We start from the raw sequence: 24,631 nt of genomic DNA on the forward strand, positions 1-24,631 counted from the left end.
ATTGTAAATGTGAAAGATTAAATAATTGCCATGCAGGTATAGTAGGTTGGTGCTTTCGCGTGAAACTCATCTAAAACTAGACCGTCCTATTTCGATGGGCCTCTGAGAAAATAAATCTGAAGGCACTGGAAGTTTTCAGTAGTCCTTCGCTGGACAGGAAATAATTTTACTTGGAAAGTGTTGCAAAGCCCTAGGAAGTTACCATCACTTTAGCAATCCCAGAAATTTCACACTTCTGAACAATTCAGAAGCACTTTTGACCTCCCCTACGGCCTCGGCAAAGAAACCGGCTTTTTCCCCGTCAAGGGAGAATTGAATATTCACAGCTAAAAGCATGAATTATTAAGTTAAAGAAAAAAAAACTGGGTGTGACGTTTGAATTGTCGCAGGAAGTCTAAGGTGTATATTGATTGTGCTTTTGAGAGCAACCATTGAACGTGCTTTGTATTGTCAATTAAGCCGATGCCTGACTAAGCAACTGAGGTACAATGATCACGCGCTGTTCAGCTGTGTTTGGTGGCGTCTGGTTTAGTTTGCTGTTGGACGCACGCCTGCCTCGTTGCAACGCGCTGAAACCACATCACATTTAAAAATAGACGCGTGGTAAATACCAAAACATGCTTCAATCAGTTCAATGATACCCATCAAAAATACCTGGTTCAGTGTATTCAACAACAGAGAAGATTATTTTGTAATAATTACGAGAAGCAAGATAAGCTCTAAAAAAGGTGACGTTCGTAATTCTAAAAAAACTTGTGCGTGCGAGCTCTCTCATCGATAACAAAGTAACTTATCTAAATAGTTGCTTTGAATTGCAAGAAGGTTAAGGATTGAACTTGGTCTAAAAAGGACATTCTGCAATAATAAAATTCAAAATCATTTCGTATTCAGTGTCATTTTGCAGACACATCATGCTGTGAGATTACAGTTGGTATTCATTAATTTATCCCCAGCACACTGGGAGACCTGAAAATTATTCATCTGTATTGTATACAGAGAATTACAACCATTGTGATGACTGTTGACACATATAGTATTGCAAGGACTTAGTTATCATTTTCTCTTGTGTACATTATTCAGACTTTGTTTCATAGACTCCACGTTGAGTGATAAAAGAACTATTCATAATTCTTGCTTTAACCATTCATAATTCTTGCCAATTTGTACCTGTTGCAACAATCAGTTTTTATACTTTGTGATAAAAACATGCTTCAAGTTATGATACTCAAATTACCCAAAACAATTTAAAAACCTTTGCTCTAAGACTCTCTATTTAGCTGAGTGTAATTGTGATAGTTTGTTGGAGAAAACTTAAAAGAATTGCTCTTTGAATCAGCTCTTTGTTCAAAGAAAAAAATCTCACCATTTGCATTTAATTTTTCCAGCTTTCAAAGGGTCAAAAAATCCTGAATGACAATATCATGTAAGTGTGGAAAAAGCAATTCTAAATATAAAATGACCTCTTGAAATGGGTTCTCTTATTTCTGAGTATTTGCAGAAAGTTAACTTAAAACAGATGGAAATTTAGATTTGAAATGAAACAGAATCTGCGGTATTTAACCTTGCTTTTTGTCCACAAGCTTTAAAAATAGCAACACTTAAAACCTTGCAAATCTGCCCCATAATTGGAAACACCTGGTTTGGAAAAACAGGTTTGATAAAATTGGAAGATGAAACGAAACACATTTCATAATAATAGCATAAAGGTGATTTTCAATTCAGACAGAGTTCATTAATTTCCGGTTACTTGGCCCTATCTTAGTTGATGTTCTAAAAAAAGTTCACATCTGCTGTGACAGTTTGTCTTTTTGATCATATCGAAATTAAACCATGGTCAATGGATTAATTTTCATTTGTTGCCGCTCAGCTAAATGGCACACCATCAGAGTCATTACCCATATATAGCAATGTGCAACGGATTACGGTATCACAAGTTGACCTGGGAGTCAAACCTGTACCTTTATTCTGTTACATTTGCCGTCAGGTAATGACTCAAAACAAGCTATGAAGTATAAACCAAGGTATCTTTCTTTTCTTTAAGAAGAAAACTCAATGAACTGAATGTATGCAGTGAAAAAATAGGATTTTACAAACTTTTTTATATAAAGTTTATAAAATACATCCACTGGTAGCTCAGTAGTTATAAAATATATCCACTGGCAGCTCAGTAGTGTCTGAACAAGTAAATATTTGCATTATTCTATAATCCTAATTCTACCAAAACCTGGACGAATACTACCAATTAACAAAGGTAAAAAAACTCTACAAAATACAGTTAAACAGCGCCAGAAATCTATAATGCTACGAACTGAAATGTTTACTTACATAAAAGGCTAAAAGCATTAGAAAGCTCAGCAAATAACGATCTTTCAAATATTTTCCAAGAGAGAACAATTCAAGCCTTCCTTGTGGACTCTGACAGGCTGACAGCTCTTTTTCTTTTAGTTCTGGCTTTTCGCTGCCATATTTTAGAAATTCAATGAAAAACAATGAATTGTAGATGTTCCACGTTAGATTATAATTCACGAACGTCGTTTTTTTATCATAATTACAAAGTATTTTCTTAAAAAAAGTAGCGGTTCCAAGATGGGATCAAGTGAGATGCCGCCGCCATTTTGAATCGCGATTAATTGAATTAAGGTGGTTGTCAGCCGATAAATATTTTTTCAAAATAAATGCGTTTGACATTGTGTTACAGCTAAACCGGATGTTACGTTCTCGTCAACATTGCAATATTGCCCAGCAATATTGCAATGTTGATTGGCTAATTGCCCGCAGGAAGTTGGTAGTTTTGCTTCCGGTCTTAGCAAGGCTGTCTCACTGATCTGCACATGCTTTCCTGATTTTCGCATATCTACTTTCTCAAAATGTACCAAGTCATTGTTTCATATCTAGACTCTCGTTATGGGTGCTTCTTTTCTGAAGAACCTATTCTCGATTATGACGATTTACTTGAAAATGTGAAATCAGCTGTACCGTACATACGGAATATTCCTACTGACCGCATTCGTATTGCCTACAAAGACGTTCGTCTTTCGAGCTCGGGACAGGGTGAAGGCGTGTTCATAAATATCTTCCCTGGTAACCAAATGGTTCTTGAAGAAGCATTCAGGAATGCTTATGATTGTGGTGCCGAGTCATTTAAAAGGATCGAAATTAAATTGAGAGAGGTAGATTCGCCATGCATCGCCAAAATGCGACTGCAAAACACTACAAGTACAAGTACAATAAACGCGAAGCGGTCGACACCAGATTTAGGGCGCGCCACAGAACAGCAGACAGCAGGAACAAGTAAAGAACTTTTTCCGGAGCAAGACTGGAAGACAAGCAAGTTAGGAACAATGAGCGATCAAACGCAGCAGCTACAAGATGAACTGTTAGCTGTGAATGTTCAGCTAGATGACTTACAGAGACCAATTATTGAGCCAGCACAAATTGGACAGTACAAATCGATCGTCTGTGGCAAATGTCATATCCGTGGACACAGATCAGACGGTAACAGACATAACGCAGCGTGTAAGAGAGAACTTTGTACTTCATTTTATAATTGTGGACAAAAAAAGAAGCATCCTGAACACTTTGAGCAAATACGGAACTTAACGAAAAGACAAAAGCGGCTAAATTCAGAAATTGATACATTGAAAACAGACAGACAAAGTTTAGAAGCTTTTAAGTCAAAGTCTATGTCCACTTTTGTCACAGCAATGACGCCTCGTCTTTTAAAAGCGTTCCCCGACCGGTATAATAAAAAAACTACATCTGGTACAATATCACTACAGAAAGATCTGGCCACATTGAGGGTCGCATGCAACAACAAAATACCCGAGCATTCAATAGACGAAAGAGAATATTTTATCGAACTTCTCGAGAAACAACAAAAGCAGTTTTCTGAGTTTGACACATTTGACGATCGGGCAAGTACTTCCAAACCAAATATTTACATAAACACGCATATTTCTTCGCCAGTAAAGAAGAGAATGAAAAAACCAAAACATCACAAAAATATAACAGAAATGTTGTCTTCTGACGATTACACTGACAGTTCTGATACTACCAGTGAAAGTAGCGATTCATCCAGCGAAGAAATGCGATCAAAGTCTCGGCGTTCAAAAAAATATCGCCGTAAATATAAAAGTCGCAGCAAAAGCAAGGGGAGCAAAAAGAAGAGCTATAATCGAGTGCCGGTTGCGAGTGTGAGAACCGAGTGCGTCTCTAACGAGAATATCGAAATCCGCAATAATGTTCACGAAATCCAGACTATTAATCAAACTGGAGTGTCTCCATACTTAAGATATTTGCAAGGAGCTGTACCTTCTGACTCTGGTCTTTTTGAGGCGACTAACTCAAGCCAACAGACGCAACTAGTAAACAAAGACAGACGGCCTGAACCAGAAGACATGAACAGACACCAAAACGTTGTGGGACACAGCACTTTAACTTTGACTGATTTGGCGAATGCTGCAGATGGCATGGGTAAACTCACGGGTTTGTAGATTACAGCAATAAACTTTGCATGGTTATTACAGTAATACTAATACTGTATAAAGTTGACATTATACTATCATACAGTAATAGCGTCTTTCATTGCCAACCTAGTTCCCATTTCCCATTTTTATATTCGTTATATTCGATCGCCTTGATGAATACTACTTTAAATGCATGTTGTCTTTATATTTAAAATGTGGTTGCATGTATGCCACATGAACTAACAAACCTCCGCGTTTGCAGATCGATATGCATGAGCATGCAGTATTATATACTGTATATATATGTATATATAGTCGGTTGATATTTAATTTCACAGCATTTTTTATGCATTGCATGCCTTTAGTGTATATTATATTTATAAATGGTTCATGCTATTGCTTCTAATATTTTTCATGCAAATTTCGTCTTACTAGTGAAGTATGCTATAATTATTATATAGACTAATACATGTTCAGTTTTTATTTTTTGCAATAAGATGACTATATACATCAGCAATTTGTATTGTTTTTCTGACTTCTTCGCTGCAATTTGCAACAACTGATTAACTTTTTTTACCGTATACTTCCGCGTATACTTATGTAAAAAACTACAATAAAAGTTAGTAGCATCAGGATCAGAAAACATGAATATTACAGCAAGTACAACTGAATTTTGCAAAACATGTTACTAATTATTGATAAACGATAACCCATATGCAACACCAAAAAATTAACTAATGCATTTCTATAAACCGCATACATCCAACTAGTCCTGATGAAGTCTTCATGAACATGCATAAACGTACGTTTAAACTAAAAAACCGCAGTGCATGAAAAATCTTCTGCACATGTCTGGAGTAATAACTTCTAAGGCGCGAATAATTGCAAGTTCAGTAAAGTTAACTGCAAAATATTCATGCCTCCTAAGAAAAGATTTGATAACACTGAAACTGAACTCACACGTATTCAACTCGGGAGAATATGGAGGTTGAAATATTAGAGTTATATCTCTCTGACCAAGTATTCTTCGCAGTTCGGCCTCTGCAAAGTGTCCGTGGTGGAACCTGCAATTATCCATCACAACTATATCTCCTTGTGCCAACACAGGATTTCCGTAAACTTCATCAACAACTTGCATGCTTTCGTGGAAAAATTGTAACATTTCAAGACCATTTGATGCTCCTTCTAACAGATTGAAGTGAGTTATGCCAAATCTGCTCTGCAGTAAATTTATAGTGTAGTTACAGTCGGACGCGTAACGTTTAACTTCCACGGCTCTCCTTCCCCTTTCAGCGTGTCCATAGACGCGATTGCCCGTTGTTCTTTTAACAGAACATTCGTCAAAAAAATGAACTCTTGATGGGTCAACTTGGCTCATGAACATTGCGTGATGCAATAATTTCAATTGATTTTCTTCGGTTAAAGATTCTTGTGGCACCACTTTTAATTTCTTATAAGTGAAATTCAAATCTTTTCTAAGCACATCGCTTATTGTCGATCTGGACGGCAAATTCTCCAAATTACAAATACCATCATTGACAAGTGCCACTTGAATTTCCAAAGCTGTAATACTGGGCTTGGAAATTTTTTGATATTCAATGTATTCTACAACTGGTTGGGTAGCAATATGCCTTTCTTTGCCGCCAGGCTTTAATGGGAGTAAATGACCGCGCTGAATAAATTTGCTTAAAATATTTGACACTGTTTTCGATGTGACACCAGTGCAATTAGCAATAGCCGTAAAAGTCTCTCCGCTTAACCAAAGCTCCAACATACGCTTCCGAACAGGTAGCGAAACAACTTTTGTTTTTTGGATAGACGACATATCATTGAAATAGATTTACTCGATTGTCTCGACTGGACCTCTGCCGACCGTTGTAAATTGCCCGCGCTCATTCGTAATTGCTGCGGGCAATTAGCCAATCAACATTGCAATATTGCTGAGCAATATTGCAATGTTGACGAGAACGTAACATCCGGTTTAGCTGTAAATAACTGTTTTTGGTATGAAAAAGATGATAGATAAAAAATTTTAAAAACTTATGAGATACATCGGGCTTCATGCGTCTCGCTGACAGCAATGCTTTGTTCAAAGCATGTAAAGCCTGGCGAACCAGTTGCGATATACATGAATTACATACAATTGCTAGCCCAGCACTTGGCGAAATTAAAGGTCATTTACAAGGAGTAATTTGAGAGTCATTTTTCATCTTATGTGCTGCACATCACGCTGACTGCTGAGAGTGTCTGTGGCAGTGCGCATCAAATTCAAACCCAAATGATGAGTTTAGAGCATTTTGTTCCACCTAATCCTCCTAATCTTGTTGTTTTCCCATAGGAACCGACGACACCAATACAATAACGAGTAACTATGATACATTGTCAAGGCTAGTGCTACCTGGGTATACTATGCCGAGATATGATATCAAGACACGTCCTATTTATATTGAAAGGCCTGTACGAAAACTCGTCCGATAATAACTGGTTCACTGTATTCCTCCTTGCTAAGAATTCCTGGATCATCCGTGATCTTTGCTATAAAAGAAAAAAACAAAACTGTATATAAAAAAATTCATAACCTAAGAATTATAGCTCAAAAGCAAGAGAGAAACAGTTATGTCATAACGCTATTTTTTCTGGACTTCTAGGAAGAACAGTTTAGAACTGATAGAGCTATCCAGTATAAATAAAGTTAGCTTAGTTTAGGTTTCCTCCTGTAGTAACACTTGATCAATAAGAGATGATCCTTACTGGACCTCTAGGAAGAACCGTTTAAAAATGAAGTAAGTTACCTCTTCACTTTCTGGACTAGCTGCCACCAGCTGTGGAAGAGAGACCAGTTTTAACAAAGGAAACACGGTGTTCATATAAACAGAACGGAACAGTCTTTTTCTCTCCTGACGATCACGTTGCTGAAATAAAGAAATCATTACAATGTCTTCATGCGAATAAGGACCTGGGAAACCTTCATAGAAGCTCCTGCTAGCTAACTCTAAAGTCTTGACCAACATTTTAAATACTTTTTGTTAAGCTTACTCTCATTGACTGTCGTAGAGATTTCTTTACTCTTTCATCCCACGATACCTAAAACCGAACCGAAACTGGGGTTATTTCAGGCTTTCTAAAAAACCAAATTCCCATTTTCAAAAAGGCATCTTACTTTCAAGGCATCCATGAAATCAAAGTATGATAAAACTCTAGGAAACGAACTCAACAAAGGATCTGGGATTAAATCTAGAAAATAAACAAAATATCACATGAGAACTGTTTTTTCATCCATGTTATACCAGGAATCAAAAGTGAATTCATCCATTATGACAAATGAATATACATGCAGTTGTTTTGCTTAGGTTTCCTACTGCATGATGTGATGATAAAATTATTGACTTACTCGTCTGTGGAATACTGTCAATATTTTGAACCAATTCGTCAGCGAGGATTTCTCTGTACAGTGCGATAAACGGTACATACTGGACAGCTGTTACCAATGTTTCTGGTAGAAGACTAAAATACAAGCTCTAGGTAAGACACTAAGGATAGATTTGTGGGGTGTTGAGGAGGATGGTTCTTTGTGTGTGGGGGGAGCTACGGAAGATAATAACTAGATGCAGGGTGGGGGGGGCCACAAAGGGTGGTTTACAAAGGCAGGATGGGGACCACAAAGAGTGAGTAGGGGGCCACAAAGGGTGGTTTACAAAGGCAGGATGGGGAGCCACAAAGAGTGAGTAGGGGGCCACAAAGGGTGGTTAACAAAGGCAGGGTGGGTCCTCTCAGGGTTGGCCTCAGAGAGGAAGCCAATTTCATGAACAAATCCGATTTTCATATTCTTTTTGAATGATACCGGAGAAACTTAATAACAAGATTATCCGTAAAGTTTATAGTGAGAAAGCATTAGGACAACTTACTCGTATAATTGGTCTTTTGCCACTTTAGTAACGGGTGCTAACTTGACAACAAGACGAGGTTGACGATTTCTACTTAATAAAGACTGCATCAAGCCTCCCGTTACTACAAAAGAAGATGAAGGATCGTTTTAAAGCTGTTTCTCATATACAACAGTTCAGTTTAAATAGGGAAATACCGTTAGCGTTAGCCGATGGATCCAATTCGATATTACTATCATAAGGCGTTCCACCGTTTAAAGGAAGCTCCCAATTCCTAAAAGAAAGTTAAGAAAGGAATTAACATGCTTGTAGACAGTTTGATTTTGTGGCCAATGCATGATTCATATCAATATCAAAATATTTTTACTTGTTTTCAGTTGGAGCACCGGTTTCTTGAAAGAGTTTCAGGACACACCAGCCACAGCTTACGTCGCTCTTTTCACCAGTTTTCTAAAATGAGGGGTTGGTATAAAACCAGACAACTGTTTTGGAAACCAAGATAAGTTTTCGGACGTCCATACGTTGAAAAGCAAACTCACCTCGCGAATGAAACTCACTGTCAGCTCAAATAAAATTCCTGCAAAATATATACAGTTCATTGTCACGTTTAAACTCCAGTTAACTCTGATGCTAATTTTGTCCTCGTTGAATTGCAAAATATTTTTAGCCTTTACTTTTAGAATCTTTACTTACCAACATTGGAAAGTTGGCTATGAGATCGGGCCAGAAAATCACCATCAAAAATACTGAGTTGAGGGTTCTAGTAGAACATAATATCTCATTTATACCGTCACTAGTTAAGGTCATACTCTGTACACAAATTGATAAACAGATACTAGCTGTATCTATCTTACAGTCTCCCTTTAAAGGAAATTTAACAAAAAGCTGCATGGATGATGTGTGTTAGAGACATCACATACCTTGACAACATTCCAAAGCATTGGGTCTCTTTCTGTTAAAGATGTTCTGATGGTATGAACATTGCTTAGGATCTAAAGATTTATTGTAGGACTGCTTGCTTTTGACAAAATTTTGATAGGAACATACCAATATGGACTCTTAGTAATAAAAAAGCGCTGGTGAAGTGTTGAACTATACTGTACTTATAAGCCAACTCACTTGTTTGCCATCCCATAATGCAACGTTTATTTGTCGACTGATGACTTTTACGCCTGAAAAAGGTTCAGGGATGAAAGATTCATAAAACCTCAAGAACAGAAAGCGATCGTTGGCGATGGTTCATTACCTGTACCAACACGAGGGACCATTCTCGCAGACAAAATTGAACAATGTCTGGTTATTCTCACAGGAAAACTGCGCAGCTGGAAATAGGAGTGTGACAAACGATGTGAATGAAGGATGTCTTAATCGTCACTAAAAAGTATTTAAAAAATACATTAACTTATAGTGGTAATACTGTACCTTTCCCTCAACTGGATCCAAATGCAAGTCGCGAAATGCCAGGTTTGAAGCGGTGAGTTTAGGATAGACCCACGCTGCAATGCGATGTTCCTCTAAAGAAAAAAACAATGTGTCAGTGTTGTTGTGCGTTTTCTACCAGCCATAACACGCGTTATCTTGGTCTGAATTTCCTCTTCTCCTTTTTACCTTCTTTCAAAAGCTTTCCTAACGTTGGTTTACGAAATCCAGACGGCATCGCTCCCATCGCCTTAAGAACATCAGTGACACTGGTTTTCTGAAGAAAAGATTGTACTAGCTCTTGAAGCAATACGTTGATTTGTAAATTGCTAAACTATTCTAGCTTACCTTATCAATCTTCTTTTCTTTCACTTTACCCCAGAGTTCCGCTCCGCTGTAAAACATAAAAAAAGGACTGGTTCATATACTTCAACTAATCACAGAGCTTCGCGCCTTTTACCGCGTTTTATGAGGTGCAAAGTGCTTACTAACTAACCTTCTGGTTTTCTGAATCTTGGGTTCGTTTGCTGTCGTCTCTGCTGTTTCTAGCGCGAAACAAGAGATTCTCAAGACACGATGTTATCGCAAAGATTGAACGACGATTTATGATTGCTTATATTTCACGACTCTTCGACATTTTACAGATACAGATCTCCGATTAAATACTCTGTTTTCACTTACCTTTGCTCATCTTCTTCTCATTTGCAGGCCTCTCTGTGGGTGAACTGGGTATCCTCTAGAAAATTGTATTGAGTTGTATTAAAGAAATCCCCGACGAAATTCAAAAGGGAGGATCGTGCTTAGATTCACCTCAATCAGTGTCTTTGGAACAACGCCGATATTTCCCGAGGCATCTTCAGCTAACCACCAGCCATCTTTCCTAGAATCATACATCACAGATTAATAACACTTTTCAGAGAAATAGGTTGATATACTAACTCCTAATCTTATGAAATATGTTGGCAAATGATTCTTGAGTAGCTTGCGAAGATGGTGTGATGGCATATGTACCTCATTTCCTTAATCGTCAGAACGTCCCCTGTTTTGATGCTCAAATCATTGGCCTGTTCGCCATTAAAGTCGCTGAGAACTTGGACTTTAAAAACCTGGAAATCGTTTGATGGTTGCAGTTCAGTCAACAACATCAAGCATCATCGTGTATTTAGATTTACTGAGCATGAAATGATTATAATTATGATAGATTGGTATCATACCAAAATGACATGATTGGTATCATACATTCGAGCTCACGTCTGTTTTCAAAAAGCTCACTCACACTCATTGAGTTGACATAGAAATTTTGTTATTTCTTATCAATGTTAAAGTTCTTTCTCAATCAATGGAAAGATTCAAGATAAAACACTGAAAATCAAGCTCTTATTCGACTGAAAATACTATTATGGAAACGTTATGAGAATATTGAGATCTCGTGAGCTAGTGAGCTCTTGGAATACAGACGTTAGACGGATACAAACTTTTCAACATACTAGTGCAAGGAAACTAAGGGAAGAACGGAAAATTTTGACAGCGATAAAACAGTGAGAGGATTTAATGGTGAGCATATGCATACCTCTGAGGTGAGAGTATCTTCTTCTTCGCTGAAACAGAAGGGAAGTCAAGCATTAAACTTGTAATACAAACAAAACTAAGTAGATGAAACTATTAGTTGACCTAAACTGGTGCTGCACGGCAGAAAGGAATATTGTGGAATAATATGGAATGATGTGAAATAATGTAGAATGATATAGAATATTGTGGAATAAGGTGAAATAACCTTTGTGCAGGGTAGATGAAAAATCGGATAAAATTTAGTAAAAGCTTGGTCTCACAAAATATCAAGACTTTACCCCACCTCTCATCTTCCTCCTCCTCATCATCGTCCTCGATATCCTCTTCTACCACCTCGTCAACATCATTACCCTCATCATCAATCTCTTCCTCGTACTCTTCGTCATCGCTCAAGTCCGCTGACTTCCCCTCCGAATATTCGTCGTCGCGAGCACGTCTGAGAAGAATAACGGAAAAAAATGAAGTCTTAATTTAGCAGCGAATGAATGTTTTGATAAAAGAATTGGCAAAGGCTAGTAACGATGCCGCGAGCCTGGCCTACAGGAGAGAAGCTATCCCTAAGATATTGGGACAAAACACGTTGCTTATTTTACCAGAGATCGCTCCCTCTCCATTTTCTTCTTTTGGTAGATGTGAACGACTGACAAGTTACGAATGCTTTGATGTATAAGAGCTCTTACTTGATCATCCGTAACTAATTCACTCGTTCACATCTATCAAAAGAAGAAAATCGCACAAGTGTGCACAACGGATCTTAAAACAAGAGTTGGTGCAATTAATCGCAGAAAATCAGCAACAAGTCATAGCTCATGCCCTGTCAAACGTTTGCGATTTCAAATTTTCTCAGCGCTTGCTGGCCCCTTGATTCCAGACCGATGGCTAATAAAGAAACACGCTTTCTTTTCTACGAAGTCGGTCGCTTTATCGCACAAAATTCTCAGAAAAAACCGATGTCTTTCACTGGTGTTTACCTGTAGTAATCCGCCTCGATATCATCCGAGTCTGGCTGTTGGACATTTTGAGATGATTTAGCCTAGAATATAAGACAGATCACAGATATGTTCTAATATATTTCAAAGACGCGCATCATTAGTCAATTGTAATCCCGTACAAACGCCGGTAAAGGTCGTTGGAGAATAAACAATACGTAATTGAACACAAATTAAGGCCAACGCACAGAATATTGGCGACTTGCTGCGAATTTTTAATCCTTTCGGAAGCAATGGGAAAATAATCCCGATAGAACATTCTGTGAAATTAATAAGCTAGTTAACCTGTCTGAAATCTAGTAAAAATTCCCTTCAGAAAAAAATTCTAACTTCAGTAATCCAAAAAAAGTCGCGTTGAAAGCAAGCCCTTTGTGTTAGCCTCTCAGACCTCGCTATATAAACAAGGTTCACACTTATGCTAGATTTTTCACGAGACGGAATATCATATTATTCTCACCTGCTCGTAAAAAGAGACGGATTTTTTCATCGCATAAATTTCATTTTATAAACATTTTGTCTTTTTAAAATCAACGACAGAGAGTTAAAATTTAACGGGATATTTTAACTGCACGAGACTTCTGCCAAACATGATATGCAAATTTGGCGCTGTACGCTTGCTGTCTCAACAGTAAGCCTTAATACAACAACAAAGTACACACGCTTAAAATTAATATTGCTTTTGCTTTTTAAATTATTCGTCGAGTTTCGAGTGCGTTGAAAGAGGATGAAAATTCGGGGTAATAATCTACTCGGGAAATTTGAAAATAATTTGCCTTGTTTTTCTAATAATTTTGGAAAAGTTTCTCAGCTTTCCTATGTTGTTTTTCCCACAAAACTCGACGTTTTTCTTAAACCTTGCGGTAAGCAGGTGCTCGAATTCATTAAAATATACAGAAATCAAATTATTATTCTGCTTTAAATGACATTCAAGTGACATTTACATTGTGTCCAAGAAAGAGAGTGTGCAATGCATGCATTGATAATACTATGGAACTAGAGGCATATAAATTCTGGCAACGAATGGATGAAAACTAAATCAGGAAATTACCTAAGATGGGTTTGTATTATAGAGTAACTGCTATGCTAGGACACAGGGGGGGGGATCAAACATACATCAAGCATGGGCCAGGGGGGATTCTGTGTTAAAATTAGTAATGCATAACATTGTTGTTATAATAGAATGTCATATGTTAAGAATTAAATACAACGTCTTATAGATTCTTGACTTCGGATCCCAGTTGCATGTTTAATAGACCGACGGATTATTACAGATATATGAAAGTTTTATATATTATCTCGTATTGTATGCCATAAATAAGTATCATCCATCGACTAAATACCAAATCTGGTTAAGAAGACTTGTATAAATAAGTACAAAGTAACACTATGTATACATTTATCGGTATATACATGTTATTTAAATACAATAATTTTCGGCTTTCTTTCATATTAATCATATAAACAGTGGTCACCGTTTATCCATGGCGACCTCCACTCTCTTATGTTTTCAGCAAATATGTTGCATCTAATAGACTAACGACGACATGAACTGAAATACCTGTCTTTTTGAAGTGCTCATCTCTATACAGCTTGCTCAAGATTTCGACATTTTGTTGACTACGAAATATAAAGCATTTCTAAAAGAAAAATACGGTATTCCTAAGGATTAAACGATGCATAGTAAATGAAAGATAAGAGGAACGTAACTAGATATTAGTTTTAAAACTTACATGTAGATTCAAAGTAAATTTTGGACAGAAAATATGAAATGTTTTATAGCACAGTTTGTAGTAAACAATGCTAGTTAAAATCAACTACTACGATCGTATAACATGAAGTATTGGACAACCCCAGCTTTAGTCATCACCATGGCAACATTTAATACAGAGAATAAGAAAGCATTTGCCTTTATTTACACGGAGAATAAACGCATTTTTTCCAACGGAATCAACTGATTAGCTGACAAGTATAATTCACAACAATGCTTTTTTAAGGTAAGGTGAAAAAGCAATCGGGGAGTCAAAGATGGGGGGAAAACTCGGGGAGAGACGAGGGGGAAGTGTAATATGAGCCCGTAATCAAGCACTTAAGCACATTTACCAAGCACTAATCGTATTTACTTCGTGTAACTGCAAATATATTTTACACATTGAAAAATCAAATATGGTGGACAATGAGTGGTCTTGTGATGTTTTTTTCTAATTTCTATAGAATATAAAGTTATCTGATAAAGAATTAGGAAACCATGGGAAAGTTAAACGTTGCAATCCTGCGGTACTTGTCTTCGGAAGATTTTCGAGTTTTGACAGCCGTAAGTCAATTACATAAATTTTAAAAACTCACCCGACACTCATGACCCATTGTCCATCACTCCATCAGTGATCAGTTGAAAAGAATATTAGTTGATTTAGTCGAATGATGATATTGTTAGGTCGAAATGGGAATGAAAAATCACGAGGTTGTTCCAACACCGTTGTTGGCTTCCATAGCAAACCTAAAGCATGGTGGTTGTCACAAGATAACAAGAGAACTGGTCAAACACAAACTGTTAGCTTATGAAAAGGGAAAAGCCTGTGAGTTATAGACCTGTCGTGTAGTTTAAAAGTAATGTCCAGTTGGGTCCCACATTGGTTTTTCTCATAACAATCCAGGGCCCACAATTTAAAAATTGTTTAGCTAGGTTCCACAAAAAAACTTGGGTGTTTTCACCCTATGGCTGGACATTATCTTTAAATGCACCTATTCTTTGCTGTAAAAAGTATAATCATTGAAAACCATTCAGGTGCTACAGCCTAATTGAATTTATAGATGAAGGTTATAAGCTGACATTTGGTGGTTATGACTATCTTGCGTTAAAAGCATTGACAAATAGAGACATAATACACTCAGTCGGGAATCAAATTGGAGTTGGAAAGGAGTCTGGTATGTGATAGATATTATTTGCTTCCAAATTGTCCAGAAATTGCTTTGTGAATGACTGTGAAAAGATGAGAAATAAAACGTAACAATCTGTTGACATTAAGAGTATTATCAATGAAGTTTTTTCAGTGTCTCTTGTCATTACTTTTGCAACTAAACCTGATGATCCTAAACTTAGCACTTCACTCTGTTTATCTAATGCCAGATGATTTTACTTCCCTCTGGAAAATTAATTAATTTCATATTAGATATTTATATTGTGGCTGACCAAGAAGAGAAACAATATGCATTAAAGTTACATCGGTAAAGAAGAAACATGTATCTTTTGAAATTTTGTGTTGTATAACAAACATTGTGCACAATATTAGCAACAGTAGTTGGTACCACAATATTTTTGTCTTGCAGCCTCGGAAGAACATCTTTTCGGAGGTTAAAAGAAAAGCGAGATTACCTGAAGCATCGGAAGAATTATTCCTGGTTATACCTGTCCAGGCTTGCTGCTATAAAAGAATTTGCCTACATGAAAGTTGGTCAAATAAATGTGAAATATTCTTGAAAGAAATAAGAAACTACAGAGCCAACATTTTTTATGCATTTTTCATTCAAAGGCGCTTCATGATATTGGGTATCCTGTCCCAAAGCCAGCAGATTTTAACCGTCATTGTGTTGTGATGGAGCTAGTTGATGGTACTCCACTGTAAGAGTTGTCTTTTGTTAAACTAAGTGTGTCCCTTGCTACTTAAATTTTGTTTAACCATGGACCTGTACTAGTATTTCTCTTTGACTTATCTCATAGATGTCAAGTGCAAAGCTTGGATGACCCAGCTTCTATTTACAATGAACTGATGGAACTCATAGTTCAACTAGGAAGCTATGGACTGATTCACTGTGATTTTAACGAATTCAATATCATGATTAGCGATGCTGGGAAAATAACCATCATTGATTTTCCACAAATGGTCTCTATTTCTCATATCAACGCTCAATGGTATGACACCTTTATTCTCGAAATGAGGTTCAGTACATTTGATGTACTCAACCAATTCTTGAAGCCTCTAAACTAAAGCATACTTTTTTGGAACCAAATGAATCATCCTAGCTTCTTTACCAAGAGAAACCTGAACACCATACTTTCAATGTCAGATCTACTCAAATCAGCAGAATTATATGAACACATTAAGAGGTAAATTTAAAAGATACGCTCAACCCACATCATTGACCGCTTCATTTCAGGTACTTTGATCGTGATGTACAATGCATAAGAACATTTTTCCGCAGAAGATTTTCCTACGAAAGTGAACTCTATCCAAAGTTTACCGACATAAAGTAAGTATTGTACTTCATGGCTTCTCTAAGTAAACTGTACTCCATCCTGAAGGATCTATATGACGACACAGCACTCTCTAATTCTAGACGGTCACAAAACTTAGATGTAGAGATCGCTGTCAGTGGATTTACCAAAGAACAAAAAGATGAGTTTGATGATGTATGCGTTCTATATTCATCTCTGTTTACAAACCTCCATCACTGATCTACAGGTGGAGGACAGTCCTAAGGTTATTTCAGGCCTAAGGATGTTAGCTTTTCCCACTTTTTAAGGTCTGACAATAGACTTTTAGAGAAACACTTTACTTTTTTCTTCAGTCCGTAGGTCAGTTCGAAAACCTTTGTGAACTTGAGGAGGATGAATCAGAAAAGGACAACGAAGATTCGTCATCTGATGAAGAAAATTTCAAGGATAAAGAAAGTCTTTCTAAAGAAAATGAAAATCTTACAGATAAACCATTGGCAGAGCCTAGCATACCAGGTCATACAGTAACGAAGATAAGAAATGAGCTCATCAGAGTTCCACATAATGAGATTTGAGGACTTCCTAAGAATTTCTAGAAATTTAAGACCGGAAGCTTTGTTTTTGAGAATCATATTCTTGATTTCAGATGATAATTCTGACGCAAGCAGCGAGTCCGACTCAGACTTAGAAGAATTGAGCCAACGCAATCGCTCACTCAAACCCTACAGAGACGAGAAACCAGACGGTAATCCCCAGACTTCTGAAGAAAAACACGACCTCGATGGAGACCCACACGAGAAGGCTGGCGCCAAGATTATGGAACCGGAAATGATCAGAAAGAAAGTGAAACAATCATTGGCTAAGAAACAACAAAAGGCGCGAAGGACAAAACGGGGGGAGGCGGGTGTAGTAACCCGCAAACGCAGAGAAAATCGATCTGCTGTTGAACAGAGTAGAGATGGCATTTGGTGAGAAAGTAGTAAACTCCAATTGTGGAACTGTAATATACACCATGGCTGGTCTATTTTTAAATCATTCGATTAATTGCATTGTAAAACGAAGTCTGCATTCACAAAAACCTTCACATTGTATGACCTCCTGTCCTTTTACTAGGACAACCTGATCAAGTCGGTCTCAATGACCTGTGAACCACTGGCGTAGCCAGCATCGATAATTGGGGGGGTCCATATTCATATATTCATGTAAACAGACTGTAAAGACAATTGATTTGAAAAGAAATTAATCCTGCGTATCACGAATATATGAATATGGACCCCCCCAATTATCGTTCTGGCTACGCCGCTGCTGTGAACTACCCATTCGATCCGGAAACGCGAATTCAGTTTCGTGCCGTGCGCATGCTTTTGTGTGCTGAGCCTGCAGTGCTGCGCTGGTCGTCCACTAGCCGACTAATAACTGATACTGATAAACACTGATCATCAGTAAATAATAATCAATAAATGATTGAAACTGAATTACCTTTCACAGCACGATGAAGTCTTTAGGTCTCCAATGATTGTTCGTTCGAAATATTTTGCCTAGCGAAAATTAACAACGTATAAAATAATCTTTTATACTTACTGTTCAAAAAACCAACCAAACAAAAATTACCAAACAAGCTTTGTCTCATGTAATCAGACGAGATGATTGCTTCAGTATAAATTAATTTAGTTTTCCTATATTGCAACAAAACGAACAGTGCGCAAATGATAAAGCTATGCAGCAAATAAAATCATCTTTAGTTTAATATTCAACTGTGCAAATTAGATTTACCTACCATTAGATGCGTTGTATTCCTGGGAGACAGGTATATACAATTTAATATTAATGTATTACTTCTACCGTTAAAATGTACACAAATTATGGTACATCTACCTAGAGTGTTTATCAGTCCAGTATTTACACGAAAATTATAAAGGTCAGAAGACCGGGGAGTTTAGAATAAATAAACGATCCTCTTCATTCTACAAACAAGCAAAAAGTTCGCCATTAGAAATTGTCTGCGTTTAAACAAAAGCTAGTTTAGGTCAGGTCAATAAAAGACATCGAAACTAATCTAGGAGACTGAGGTCAAAAGAGATGGGTCTCATCGAAGTCTTACCGTTATCCATTTCAGAAGCTTGTTAATGGCGTTTATCGCTATGGGTTTTGTCACAAGAGGATTAAATGTCGCGTAAAGTTCAAAACCTGATGTTACCTAAACCATGAGAAAAACTATATTTGGAAAGGATTCCATGGTTAGATCATGCAGAGGTGGCACATGTTCTTGAATGTGAGCTACCTTAAAGTGATCTGATGTTGTTCAGAACTCATGTGAGTAGAGTTAAGTCTCTCCTGTGTTCTCTCTCAGTTGACTGAGTTAAGCATGGTTAGATCATGCAGAGGTGGTACATGTTCTTGAATGAGAGCTACTTTTGAAGTGATCTGATGTTGTACCGAACTCATGTGAGTAGAGTTAAGTCTCTCATGTGTTCTCTCTCAGTTGACTGAGTTAAGCATGGTTAGATCATGCAGAGGTGGTACATGTTCTTGAATGAGAGCTACCTTTAAAGTGATCTGATGTTGTACAGAACTCATGTGAGTAGAGTTAAGTCTCTCGCGTGTTCTCTCTCAGTTGACTGAGTTAAGCATGGTTAAATCATGCAGAGGTGGTACATGTTCTTGAATGAGAGCTACCTTTAAAGTGATCTGATGTTGTACAGAACTCATGTAAGTGCACATCGCTAGATGATGTAAGGGACTGTACCTGACGAAGTTAAAAAAACAAAGGAGTAACAACACTCTTACCCATCCTAAAAGCATCTCTTTAGAACCGACATGACAGAGAATTTTTAATGGTTGACCAGACGAGTGAATATGATGGTGAAGGTATAGATAGAGACCAAATAATCTGAAATACCCGAGGGACAATGAAAACACAGATCATGAAAATTATGACAAAAGAGATCAGAAACAAAAACAGTTACAATCTTCACTTACCTTTCCTCCTCGTCTTGGTTATTATACGGGGCTTCCAGCTCTGGTGACGTATATTGTGACGTACTCCGGGATTTATACACAAAATGTAACAAATTAGGAATCCCAACATCACCTTAAAGATAGAGGTTCATTTCCTCAGGAAAACGTACAGGACACGCTCAAAATCAACACGGCAAAAATCACCATACGTATACCAGACAATCGCTCACTCTCTTTGGACAAATACCTCACAACTCGGAAAAAATTTCCGGTATATTTGATATCTTTATATCATAGACTTTTATGATGCTTTCTTCTGACAGAACTCAAAGCTACCTCGTCGATTACAGATTTGCTTTCAAAGAGGAACTACGGCTTACCTATTCTATAGCTTTCCTTGCCTAAAGCTTCATTTATAGCTTCGAAACATTTGTATCTCTTTAACTTCTAAAAAGGAAACCACAATATTTTACAGCAATGTTCCTAGTATAGCCATCCGAGGGGCGAAACAGTATGTTCATCATTTCCATACCTCTAGAACTTTCAGTCGACATTCGGAGAGGATAAAAAAAGCATCGCTGGCTGTGGTAAGCAACAGCAGACACGCTGGACAATCATCGCTGAGATACGACACATGTGCATAGAGATAGCCACTGTGGAAACCAGAAAAGAATATTTAGAATGTATGTACTGTTCAGACTGTCGAGATGCAAAGTACTGTTCCAGTCATACGCAGATCACTGGCTCTTACCTATTGTCAAATCTTGGTAGACAAATTGGCGTCCAAGACTCGGCGGTTTGAAATGACGTTGATCCATTAACCAAGTTTAATATTAAATGTAAATCTGGAGAAATTGTTCAAAAATTGTTTTAGCACATATGCCGTTGTCACTAAAAACGACAACAAAAGGAATTTTCTTTTCAAAACTGGGGATATGCAGGGGAAAGGTTGCACAAAAGATTGTGTAGGCAACCTTTGAATTATAGGAGGAATTGGCGAATCATAACGTATTTTGGACATAACTAAGATTTAACTTTGCAAAATGTAGTTAAGAATTCACGACTGTTCCCAGGCCTACAGCGCGATGACCTCATAATTTCACTGGACAGTTTGAGTTGGAAATACTTGCCTCCCGGATGTAAACTGTAACTTTTCGGACGAACCAACGTGATTAACTGATTTCTTGCAATAAGCACAGCAAACACTAATTCCTTAAAGAAAAGAAGTAAAACGCTACTACAGTCGCATCAACATCGTATCAACTGTAGTTAGTACGAAGGAAAGTCTCGCGAGATTACCACCTGTTCATAGCCGCTATCACCTGGTACCAGAAATAGAAAAACGCCCCTCTAAGGACAATGTTTTTCGTAATACACATCAATGCCTTACCTTGACTTTATTTTGAACAAAACTCTGTCCTATGATATCTCTCATTGAACTTTTCAACGGTAAACATCTTACCTAAAAGCAAAGAAAGAGTCATGTTCCAGGCGCCTTCAAGTACAGCAATACTTCATAATTAATAAACAAGTTGAACACAAATTGAACACTCACCGCTCCTAATAGAACACTAGGTTCATGATCCATTAAATTTAATAAGCTATCTATAAATTTCTCCGTTCCTAGAGCAATAGAAAGTGCAATTACAGGTATTAGGGGACAACATTATTAGGTGTGCCTGTATTAGAGAGATTGATGTCTGTATTAAAGATGTCTGTATTAGAGAGATTGATGTCTGTATTAGAGAGATGTCTGTATTAGAGAGATGTCTATATTAAAGAGAGATGTCTGTATTAGAGAGAGATGTCTGTATTAGAGAGATGTCTGTATTAGAGAGATGTCTGTATTAGAGAGAGATGTCTGTATTAGAGAGATGTTTGTATTAGAGAGATGTCTGTATTAGAGAGAGATGTCTGTATTAGAGCGTAGAGAGAGATGTCTGTATTAGAGAGATGTTTGTATTAGAGAGATGTCTGTATTAGAGAGAGATGTCTGTATTAGAGAGATGTCTGTATTAGAGAGATGTCTGTATTAGAGAGATGTCTATATTAGACAGATGTCTGTATTAGAGACTAGAGAGATGTCTGTATTAGAGAGATGCAAAATGTACCTCCTAGTAATCTCCTTAAATCGTAATTCCCTCTTTGATTCATAATTCTTTCCAACTGCCGGAGCGTCAACACGCTCAGAATTTGGTTATAAACATGCGTCAGTTGTACAGCCATCTAAAAAGAATGAAGGTCACAGCCTTAGCAGCAAGCAAAGAAGGAAAGCAAGCATAGGAGAGAAGTTGTCAATCACCTGTGCCTCGGATTCTTTAGCATAGGAAATCGCCACCAGAATCACATGCCCTTTCACAAGGAATACAAATTTATGATCTCCAGCAACAATTGCCCTGTGAAGAAAGGATAAATGCAATGATTGCATTCACTGGGTTTTGACAGAAAGATGTGTTTACAATGGTTTTCATCGAAGCAAACTAACCTCAAATGATTATTTTCATCTTCAACAAAGGAGACCAAGGCCTGCATTACTCCTGTTAAAGTTGAGAGCTTGTCTTCGTTTCCATATCTATCTCAAAACAAGAAATACTTTTAGATCAAAAAGTTTAACAAAAATAAAAACAGGTTTGACAATTGTGTTGAATGTTTCCCACACAGACCTAGAATATATTGGTTTTCCAGCGCTGCTGAGAACAAATATATGTTTTTTATGTTTGATCCAATCAGGATGATTGACATCTGTTAAAAGAAGAGAAAGACATCTCATTTCTTGACTATTTTCTTCTTCTTTTATTCAGGAAAATGAGGTCATCATTCTTAAGACACCGTCATTACCTTCATCAACATGTTCAGGCGTGCTTCTTTCATTTTGAAGAGCAGACTCTTTGTCTGACGGTATTTCTGTTTTAAGGTCACATAAAGCAAGTCATTCCCACCATTGTTAGGACTGTGTTTAACTACAGTTGCAAACAGAGACAGGAGACGGCTGTCTACTTTACCTGGTTGTTGGACAATATCATCTTTGTGATCTTGAATACGCATATTTTCAACGATAACTTCAATCCCCTCTTCAATAGTATCTGAAATCTTTCGTTCACTGCGAAAATGACAATTGGCGTTTAGTGCAAGTCCACAAACGTTGTTTAAAAGTTGTGACAAAACCTGAGAAGGCCTGGGCACCAGATTGCTACAGTAGCATATATTGCATGAAAAAAGATTTTGGTGTCCAATATCGTTCGTTCAGTTGTACTAGTCTTAACATATATGTAGGTACTCCCAGACTCTTGATGGGGTTTGCATGCTAATGTAATAAATTTTTTGAACTGGCTCTTCAGAAGCTTATCAATTCTGGCTTTGTTTTCACAGATACGTTTAAGACATCTGATCGTACCATCAAATAGATTAACTTGAAACCAGACATCACTATACAGTACCTTGAGAGCCTTGATCGAGCACTTGAGTTAGCTTGTGACTCCTCACCCTCTTTGATCAAAACAAATTCATCGCTGGGACTTTCAGCACCCCAGAGGCTAGCTAAACGACCTGAACTGGAGCTGCTTATTAACTCCCTGTGCTCCTCATAGACATCGTCAAAATCGTCAAGTTTTACCGCCTCGAATAATTGGCTGTAAAGTGTTGAAACATATCTCAATAGGGAGAAATTAATGGCTTGGTTTCTCAAAGGTAATAAGACCAATACTTGCAAGTACTGGAATGGAAAGAAAGCTACATAGAGGATAGAAATGACACAAAATCATAGCACAAAATATATCTGAAATCATTGATTCAAAAGTAATGTATCCTAAAAAGGTTGATGCATATTTCTAGCCATATTCAAAGTCACAACAATATTTGGTTTGCAGGGATTAAAAAAATGAAAATTTTGTGTAGAATTTTGCGTAGAATTGTGCACGTTTAATCATCAAAAACTTTGCACAAAATATATAAACACCAGACGTTAGAATATTAATAATTTGACCAGACACTTGACACTCGACAGTTGACATACAGGCACTCATATTGTGTTTGCATTTGGCTTTGAATGTGCATTTAGAAAAAGCATTGAAGTCTAAACAGCGTCCAAAACATCGATGCGAACTGTACAACATACGTACCATCCTCCAGCTCCTGGTTCATGTCCTTGCAAGCAGTCTGCAGGAAGTCCACTTAGTCCAGTATTAACTTCCAAAGAATCGCGTTTATTTCCATCCACATGAGCTGTTTTTACCGCCTCTGCCATCGCAGAGAATCGAAAGAGCCACAAACTAAAAGCAAAAAGGAATCCCCATGGATACAACGCTTTTAAAAAAGGGCAACTTTCTTTTTCGATTCATTTCATAAAATTGTTTAGCTCGGTCAGCCATCTTGGATGCAGGAATTCACGATATCCCCCGGGAAATTAAAGGAGCTATTAGAGAAAATATGTGGATGATATATCATCCCGGGGGGTGTATCGGTAATATAAACATTAGTTAATTACACGTATTGTCTAGGATGGGGTTCTATAAAGTTGTACATACATTGGAATTCAGAAAGTATATTTGTTAGCGCTTAATGGCGAATTTCAGATATATATTTTAAGACAGATTGTATGTTTATTTATGGTTAGACCGTCGAACGATGTAAATCTGGTAAAATTCAAACGACTCATGCACGGCCCCTCAGAGGAGTTTAAAGTAATGCTTTATCGGCTATGCCGTAGGTTGTCTTTGCCAGAGCTTTATCGGCTATGCCGGCCCCAGAGTTTGCAAATCCTGTAACCTACAAACTGAGAGAGAGAGAGAGAGAGTTAGGAACTAGGGACAAAGAACACGTGACTCCACCCGGAGAAGGCATTGGCACGTGATTGGATTGCATTGGATGCCAAAAGACTTTGGTTTTGATATTGTTCGTTCTGTTGGTCCACTCACAACACTTTAAATCTTCCTCAAGAATATTCATAAGCTATTTTTAACAGGTTTCGTTCGGAAGTTTTTCCTTTGTCTACAGGCATTCCTTTGTCCTGAGTCAATATCACTACCAATTGAAAAAATCGGAATGATATAACAGACGGAGACAGTGGAGCTACACTGTATTCAAAATAACCATTCTGAAGCTCAGCAAATGTAACTAAACTGCCCTTAAAGCAAACAA

The 24,631-nt window shown here is 37.4% G+C and overlaps 4 protein-coding genes and 2 long non-coding RNA genes across 11 annotated transcripts in view; 2 read left to right on the plus strand and 4 right to left on the minus strand.

The window, feature by feature from the left end:
• LOC114529515 overlaps positions 1-2,689 on the minus strand; it is a 30,383-nt gene extending 27,694 nt beyond the window's left edge. For both annotated transcript variants that reach the window (XR_003687639.1, XR_003687640.1), the window contains exon 1: positions 2,326-2,689. This is a non-coding gene — a long non-coding RNA (uncharacterized LOC114529515). The remainder of the gene's footprint in view (positions 1-2,325) is intronic.
• Positions 527-6,888, plus strand: LOC114529516. Its single transcript, XR_003687641.1, has 3 exons — positions 527-728; positions 1,386-1,423; positions 6,805-6,888. It is a non-coding gene; the product is annotated as an uncharacterized LOC114529516 (long non-coding RNA).
• On the minus strand, positions 5,255-6,436 carry LOC114529512. Its single transcript, XM_028551332.1, has one exon. The coding sequence runs from the start codon at positions 6,289-6,291 to the stop codon at positions 5,275-5,277; it is 1,017 nt and encodes a 338-aa protein (XP_028407133.1). The 5' UTR covers positions 6,292-6,436; the 3' UTR covers positions 5,255-5,274.
• LOC114529509 (nephrocystin-1-like) lies at positions 6,839-14,726 on the minus strand. Of its 4 annotated transcripts, none has more exons than XM_028551327.1 (25): positions 14,671-14,726; positions 13,886-13,964; positions 12,310-12,371; positions 11,622-11,774; positions 11,340-11,367; positions 10,781-10,875; positions 10,580-10,649; positions 10,451-10,505; positions 10,266-10,314; positions 10,118-10,163; positions 9,959-10,046; positions 9,773-9,864; positions 9,597-9,672; positions 9,470-9,522; positions 9,271-9,342; positions 9,044-9,110; positions 8,890-8,927; positions 8,718-8,800; positions 8,548-8,624; positions 8,372-8,474; positions 7,858-7,970; positions 7,627-7,700; positions 7,503-7,550; positions 7,259-7,378; positions 6,839-7,001 (listed from the first exon to the last, which is right to left on the minus strand). In XM_028551327.1, exons 2-25 carry the CDS (start codon positions 13,904-13,906, stop codon positions 6,861-6,863), a joined length of 1,824 nt encoding a protein of 607 aa, XP_028407128.1. In that variant the 5' UTR covers positions 13,907-13,964; positions 14,671-14,726; the 3' UTR covers positions 6,839-6,860. The 4 variants fall into 4 exon arrangements, with proteins under 4 accessions (XP_028407128.1, XP_028407127.1, XP_028407126.1 ...); XM_028551326.1 differs by lacking the exon at positions 14,671-14,726 and adding an exon at positions 14,058-14,284; XM_028551325.1 differs by lacking the exons at positions 13,886-13,964; positions 14,671-14,726 and adding an exon at positions 12,785-12,921.
• On the plus strand, positions 13,315-17,751 carry LOC114529510 (serine/threonine-protein kinase rio2-like). The gene is made up of 12 exons (XM_028551329.1): positions 13,315-13,384; positions 14,539-14,638; positions 14,759-14,900; positions 15,136-15,249; positions 15,495-15,549; positions 15,652-15,772; positions 15,855-15,943; positions 16,043-16,234; positions 16,480-16,572; positions 16,660-16,732; positions 16,891-17,053; positions 17,184-17,751. Exons 2-12 carry the CDS (start codon positions 14,573-14,575, stop codon positions 17,507-17,509), a joined length of 1,434 nt encoding a protein of 477 aa, XP_028407130.1. The 5' UTR covers positions 13,315-13,384; positions 14,539-14,572; the 3' UTR covers positions 17,510-17,751.
• Positions 17,752-18,194: 443 nt separating this feature from the next.
• LOC114529281 (vacuolar fusion protein MON1 homolog A-like) overlaps positions 18,195-24,631 on the minus strand; it is a 43,488-nt gene continuing 37,051 nt past the window's right edge. Inside the window, exons 5-22 of one of the 2 annotated variants that reach the window (XM_028551038.1) lie at positions 23,614-23,763; positions 22,933-23,124; positions 22,498-22,595; positions 22,334-22,399; positions 22,159-22,237; positions 21,981-22,067; positions 21,798-21,891; positions 21,607-21,721; positions 21,051-21,118; positions 20,886-20,957; positions 20,626-20,707; positions 20,247-20,340; positions 20,028-20,148; positions 19,876-19,942; positions 19,517-19,628; positions 19,325-19,427; positions 18,639-18,734; positions 18,195-18,501 (exon numbers count right to left, since the gene is read on the minus strand). In XM_028551038.1, coding sequence (XP_028406839.1) covers positions 18,457-18,501; positions 18,639-18,734; positions 19,325-19,427; positions 19,517-19,628; positions 19,876-19,942; positions 20,028-20,148; positions 20,247-20,340; positions 20,626-20,707; positions 20,886-20,957; positions 21,051-21,118; positions 21,607-21,721; positions 21,798-21,891; positions 21,981-22,067; positions 22,159-22,237; positions 22,334-22,399; positions 22,498-22,595; positions 22,933-23,124; positions 23,614-23,738 — 1,716 coding nt within the window. In that variant the 5' untranslated portion in view covers positions 23,739-23,763 and the 3' untranslated portion in view covers positions 18,195-18,456. Of the gene's footprint in view, positions 18,502-18,638; positions 18,735-19,324; positions 19,428-19,516; positions 19,629-19,875; positions 19,943-20,027; positions 20,149-20,246; positions 20,341-20,625; positions 20,708-20,885; positions 20,958-21,050; positions 21,119-21,606; positions 21,722-21,797; positions 21,892-21,980; positions 22,068-22,158; positions 22,238-22,333; positions 22,400-22,497; positions 22,596-22,932; positions 23,125-23,613; positions 24,267-24,631 lie in introns of both variants that reach the window. The other variant, XM_028551037.1, reaches the window with a different exon arrangement.

The sequence above is a fragment of the Dendronephthya gigantea genome, unplaced genomic scaffold (genome assembly GCF_004324835.1).
Source record: "Dendronephthya gigantea isolate DGI-Jeju-01 unplaced genomic scaffold, DenGig_1.0 000056F, whole genome shotgun sequence".
Classification (NCBI taxonomy): Eukaryota; Metazoa; Cnidaria; class Anthozoa; order Malacalcyonacea; family Nephtheidae; genus Dendronephthya; species Dendronephthya gigantea.

Coding starts and splice junctions, on each gene's coding strand:
- LOC114529510 (XM_028551329.1), top strand. CDS start 14,573: ATGGGAAAGTTAAACGTTGCAATCCTGCGGTACTTGTCTTCGGAAGAT. Junction 14,901..15,135: donor TTATGAAAAGGGAAAAGCCT/GTGAGTTATAGA, acceptor TTGAATTTATAG/ATGAAGGTTATAAGCTGACA. Junction 16,733..16,890: donor AAAAAGATGAGTTTGATGAT/GTATGCGTTCTA, acceptor TTTTTTCTTCAG/TCCGTAGGTCAGTTCGAAAA.
- LOC114529512 (XM_028551332.1), bottom strand. CDS start 6,291: ATGTCGTCTATCCAAAAAACAAAAGTTGTTTCGCTACCTGTTCGGAAG.
- LOC114529509 (XM_028551325.1), bottom strand. CDS start 12,814: ATGAAAAAATCCGTCTCTTTTTACGAGCAG. Junction 10,650..10,780: donor CTGACGATTAAGGAAATGAG/GTACATATGCCA, acceptor GTATGATTCTAG/GAAAGATGGCTGGTGGTTAG. Junction 8,801..8,889: donor CAGTGAGTTTCATTCGCGAG/GTGAGTTTGCTT, acceptor CCCTCATTTTAG/AAAACTGGTGAAAAGAGCGA.